The sequence below is a fragment of the Buceros rhinoceros genome, unplaced genomic scaffold, assembly GCF_000710305.1.
Source record: "Buceros rhinoceros silvestris isolate BGI_N320 unplaced genomic scaffold, ASM71030v1 scaffold23010, whole genome shotgun sequence".
Classification (NCBI taxonomy): domain Eukaryota; kingdom Metazoa; phylum Chordata; class Aves; order Bucerotiformes; family Bucerotidae; genus Buceros; species Buceros rhinoceros.
The window spans coordinates 83,704-89,703 of NW_010390537.1; the positions used below are offsets into that span (position 1 = coordinate 83,704).

The 6,000-nt window shown below is 41.5% G+C and overlaps 1 protein-coding gene across 1 annotated transcript in view; it reads right to left on the reverse strand.

Moving 5' to 3' along the window:
• The window catches only part of LOC104495294 (excitatory amino acid transporter 5-like), a 54,656-nt gene extending 50,236 nt beyond the window's left edge, over positions 1–4,420 (reverse strand). The window contains exons 1-2 of the mRNA XM_010138249.1: positions 4,280–4,420; positions 3,187–3,266 (exon numbers count right to left, since the gene is read on the reverse strand). Of these exons, the coding sequence (XP_010136551.1) occupies positions 3,187–3,266; positions 4,280–4,420 (221 nt within the window). The remainder of the gene's footprint in view (positions 1–3,186; positions 3,267–4,279) is intronic.
• Between the last annotated feature and the right edge of the window lie 1,580 nt (positions 4,421–6,000).

Sequence of the window (6,000 nt, forward strand, 5' to 3'; positions counted from 1 at the left end):
GGGGACCTTGGCCAGCTGATCAGCAGATGGCTGTCTGAAGACCTGGACCCCTGTTTATTTAAACATACTGGAGGACTCGGGGCAGGATGCACTGAGATCCACCTCTGTCACTGTCACATATGTGCGTGCACATTTGAAAACCTAAGATACGTGTTGAAACCTTTTGCATACAAGGGAGAATATACATTATTTGCATTGTAGTTGTCAAATGAGGATCAAGGCCTCTGTCCCAAAGAGAATCAGGGAACTCCAGATCTCATGCAGAGGATCTTCCAGGCTTCAGACTTCCCCTTCACCACCGCAGTAAGAGCTCAGGCAGAGCCTAACTGTGTAGCTATGAATGCAGGTTTGGCTCCTATTCTCTCTGAGCTATCTTAATATTCCCATTCCCAGTTTTAAAAATATTACCCTATATTTATACATATAATAAGCACATCCAGTGACTACAGACTACAGGGTCTAAAATCTGATCTTGTAATATTCCACTACGGGGTATTCCTAGGCCAGACACAAACTGTCAGACTATTTGTTCTAAGTTTTTTTCTTTATGTTGCTAATGGAAGTGGCATCAGTTGCTATGGGGGTACCTGTTATCATTGCTGAGAAGAACAAACTATACATGAAACATGGTGAATACTAATAGGTACAGTCAGGGCTAAACCTCAGGCAAAGGATGGGGGCAATAGATATATAGTTATTTTAGAGTCATTGTATGACGCCATGAAGCCTGTTTATGTAACCAGACAACTGAAATAATACCAATCCCCATCCTGAGTAAAGGTCCACATCAGGACAAAAGCAAAAGCTCAATCTGACAGGCTAGTGGTTAGTGGTTGCTTTTTCAAGGTTTTTCTGTCTGTGGAAAACCAGAAGTACCAGAGGTGACAGGAGACATCAGAAACAGGTACGAGAGCTCTGGGATACAGCACTTCCAGGTGCTGGGACAGAGCTGGATAAAACAAGGAACTGTACATTGACAAAACAGTCTCCTGTTTAGCTGACTTCTGCATTCAAAGGACTTTTAAAATAAACACCATTCAGAGACACCTGACTGTATCATCAGTTTTTCATTCCTAATGGATACAATCTGCACAGTTCCTCTGTTGAGTCTCTATTGGGTCAAAAGAGGGATACTAGAAGTTTTTAGCCATTTCTGTTTCAGGCTGGATTTATGCTCATGATCTGCAAGTTTTTCTCTGTTTTCTGAGCCACACACTTGCCACCTTTTTCGTCTGCTACAACCCTTCAAGATAAACTCTGGACTTGGAGACAGGGTATTCTGCACTGATTGCCTCTTCTAACCTTCCTTTCTCACCTTTACTTTTCTTTACAAGTAATTTACTTGTTAGTTCAAGGAAAAACTTACATGAATTTCAACTAGGAGAGTAAGATTTAGAGCTCTTTTTATGGTGCTGCACCCCTGGCTTTTGTAAACAACAATAGAGAGGAATTTAAAAGATAATTTAAATGCCATTGCTCCTGCAGGAGAGGTTTAGAGTATTCCCAATCCACAAAGAAATGTAGTTTAAATGTATATGCAGATTGGTAAAAATACAGAGCACTGGTTTACTGATTTTGTGAAATATATGTGTGAGAAATACTATGCTGGTTAAAAAAGAGAAGACTACAAGAATGTAATCACACCTGGAGCATTTTTTGGTTACAAAACTCTGAAATTTCAGTATGCAACAGCAAGTGATGGTTAGTTTGTTATACAGCAACATAGACTCATCCTGTCTTGCAAGGAGAGTTAACCCCTTTGAAGATCTGTGAAGTTTCTTCTCTCTTCCTCAGAGGGTGGAGTCCCTCAGTTCTGACGGTGTGGTTCACAGATTTGCTCCTGACACAGCAGTAGGTAACCTAGAGCTATCACAGGCTGTGTCAGATCAGCTCTTCCCTGCTGTGCTGTTGCTCTTCCTGACATCTCTAAAAAACACAGGAGGATCTAAAGAACCATGTATTTTAGGGAATGGCATGTGACTCTGCTTTTCTTGTCCTTACTACATCACTTCCTCACGTGCGATTCTTGTTTTCCTTGGAGAACTCTCCTTCCACCTCTGGAAAAAATCTCTTAACATGATTTGTCTTGATGTTCTCTAGCCACACGGGTTAGAACCAGGTATGAGTCTATCTATGGTCATACAGCCAGTTACAGGCATGAAGCCCTATGACTCAGATCCGTTCTGTGAAAAAACATGAGAAGAAAGATGTAAAGGTAGATGGTTTAAAGATAAAATTACTGATGGGTTGTGTTAATTTGCAGCAACTCTCAGTGATTCAAAGTCTAGAAACTTTTTTTTTTCTGAAGATGGAAGATGAGGTTTTGGTGTACATATTAGGTTGCAGAAGCTAAGTCTTCAAGGAAAGGCACCTAGTATTGCAAGAATTTTTTCTCAGATCTGGTGAAGACAAGGTACTTTGTTCCTCTCCATCTCTCCTCATACCTTCCTTCAGCACTGGGCACATGAGAGAGCTTTTGGCCATCCGGCTGGCATTTGTTTGTAATTTCCAGCTGTAGTTAGCTGGAAGACAGTCAGAGGAGAGAAAACCCTATCCTAAGTTATGCCCACCCACTGCAAAGGCAGATTCCACGCACCATCCGTCAGCACCAGAATCTAGATCATTAATTCTGCTACTGATAAATTGGCACCATTAAAGGTTCTGTCTTTAATGTACTAAGAAATCACTTTCACTTCCAGCTGAAGCCAGGCACATATTATTTAGTTCACTGGAGACAGTGAACTGTATTCATCAATATTCATCATACTACAGCACGTCTCAAAATATGGCAGAAGACTATAAATTAACTGTGATTTTTCATCTTATTTGTATAGTGTATTATTTCAATTGCTTAGATTTAAGAAAGGCTTTTTGATATGGTGGGTTATTTATTCCCTATATTTACTTCCAGTTAGCTTGAAGGAAAAAGTCCTCCCATTACAAGACAAAAACATCAATAAACAAAAATTTTGTTTTTCAGCAAACAATACTTCTATGAGGTATTGCGGAAATGATCCTATCGATTAAAAAACATGTTCATGTCTCCACTATAAACAGGAATGTACAGCAGTCAGTAATGCTTCTGGCACTTCGACATTAATTCAGTTAAAACTAGAATAGTGGTGATGACACGTCTCGTTTTGGAAACTTCAGAAGTTAGTGAAACACTCAGTTGTTCTCACTTACCTTGAGACAACAAGTGGGAGAATCAGCATTTTCAGCATCCTCATCAGTAACTCACCAGGAAACTGGAAATAACTAATTTCCTAGAAATACATGGAGAAATGTTTCTTGTATTATTATAAAGACTATCTGTCTTCACGAGTCCTCCTAGAGCTGTGCATCAGGTAGCATTGGTAAAATCTGCAGCTTTGGTATTTAAGGTGGCAAAGATAGCAGGCTTTAAAAGCTCATTTTAAAATTAATTAGATTGGACAGTGTTGTTATTCAACAAACACACCACGTTGTTCGTTCCGTTACAAAGGAAGACCAAAATGAAACGCCAACTCTTGGGGACTACTGCTAACAGGTTGCCAAGAATAATCTCTTCATTCTGTCTTTGTTTTCCTAAATGTGTAAGAAGCTACCGCTTGGACACAAAGACGTTCAGACAGCGGCAGCAGAACGTAGAATTGTTTTAGTCATATTTGCTAAGTGCCACATTTCTTAATCGAGATTTATACTTTGTGCTCCAACAATGCATTCGGCAATGCATTGTCTGCTCTGCCCGGTCTACTCTGACGAATGTGGCAGAAAGAAATAAGTACCTGCAAGGAGCTGAGCTGAATTATGCTGGGGGAGAAATTGCCAAGTGACTTTAATAACATGGTCTGCTAGTGATGGAAAATCTCAATTTTATTAATACAAAACACCACTGGTGCTATATAAACATCTGTACATCTGTACAGCTGCTGATGAAAAATACTCCCAGTGTTTTCTTTAGATGTACGTGTTCCAGAGTAATATAAAATCCAACACATATATTGCACTACCAGTTAGATGCTACATTTTCTCTAGCTTAAATGCCCACTATTATCATCCATACTTGTAACATTATGATGTGTTTATGCTAGACTTACTGTCTAACCCCTTGCAAACGTATCGTTTGAGAATGTGTGAAAAGACCCAAAGAACAGTATAGATGAACAGATGAAATTGAACAGATTTTACAAACACATATACATGCTTTCTATCTTCAGAAGTTCTACCAGTTGCTGTGTCTTTCGTTAGGTAAGCGTGGTATTTTCTCTGTAGTGATACTCTGCTGAGCCACACTTACCTGCTGGGAGAGTCGTCTCGTCCTCAGAAAGAATCCAAGAAGACAGCCAATGGTGACCGACAACACTGAGAGAATGAGCAAACCATTTCTTTTACAAACATCCTTGATCCGAGCGAGGATTGCATCTAAAGCCACTGCCATGCTGTCCTCGGTGCTCTTTGGAGAAGAATCAGCATCCCATGGAGAGAGAATTCACTTGCTCCTCTTGCTCGGGTGGACAGATCTAGCTCTGTACAGATCAGATCAAAGCACTTCCAGTTCTGCTTAGCTGACCTGCAAGGTCACCCCTCTGCCAATAGCCACCAAGCAAGCAGCTGGCATTATTGTTCCAAATTAATACCAACAATCCTATTATCAACTACATCATTAAGAGCCTGGAAGAAGATTAGGGAGCTCTGAAAAATTAGAACAGAACGCAGTAGTATTTCTAAAACGAGACTGGTTCAAAACAAAGTGACGCTCCTGGGAGAAAGTCAGTGTTTCAGTGCATTCCTCGATCTCCCCGGTTTGGGGTCTGGACACCCCAATCTAGAAAGGGAACAGTGCGAGTCATGGGCTCAAATGGGTGAAAGTAACGTACTGCCTTTTTTCTAAAGGGCAGAGCAGGTAACACTGTGAGCTGGACTATCACAACAGGGCAAGCTAGGTGAAACTGAACTTCATTAACTGAAGCAGGCTTGGGGTTTTTTTGTTTTCATGGTAAAAAAGGCTGAATGAATATCGCAAGAGACACACATCAAACAGAAAACAGCTGTTCACTGAAACATGCGGGGACACCTTCTGGAATGTGGCATCTATTATCCCAGAAGTGAAGTGATTTCACTTTTCTTCCAACCACTATGTTGATTAGAGCAGGGCCAATTTACTTTCAGAGGATTATCAGACTAAACCACAGGGATTGCTTTCCTTTCCTTTCCTTTGTCTGCGTTCAATCCCAACGCTGATTTTTATGCAGGTGAATATCCGATAAAAATACACCACCATAACTGTTCACCATGACATGCTTCCTTACAAAACAAATTCTATAGTTTCTGGTTTATTGTAAGATTATTCAGCATTTTTATGGAAAACATGTGTGTTTACAATACTGTATTTTATATTATAGTACAGTATTTCTTGTTACATGCTCACATGTGAGTAAAGAAGCTCATGAGAGATTACACTGTTCTCCTTGGAGGCAGGATCTGAATACTGTATGGTCGGTAAGACATATGGGCACTCCTCAAAAAATGAAGTAGTATGTGTAGTGTATATGAACACCAGTGCTGCCAAAACAGAAGCATCACAGAAAACTTTATTAATGCACATGTAAAAGAAGACTCAACTAATGCTGAACTGTCTCACTCCAGACATCTTCTATATCCAGGTAACTCTGCTACCTCGATCGCATGCATCGAATATGCCTTCGAAATGAAGTAAGAATTAACAAAGAGCTTCACGACGTGAAGTGACCCCCGCACTCGCTGCTGGTGGCGGACCTGCCACCCTCTGTCCAGCAGGTTTTGACTGTTCGCCGTGCAGGGCCGAGGATCCGTCGCCCTTCGAGGTCCAGCCCGGGCAGCAGGAGCGATGCTCGGGGGGAGCCTCTCCACTCGCTGCTGGTGGCGGACCTGCCACCCTCTGTCCAGCAGGTTTTGACTGTTCGCCGTGCAGGGCCGAGGATCCGTCGCCCTTCGAGGTCCAGCCCGGGCAGCAGGAGCGATGCTCGGGGGGAGCCTCTC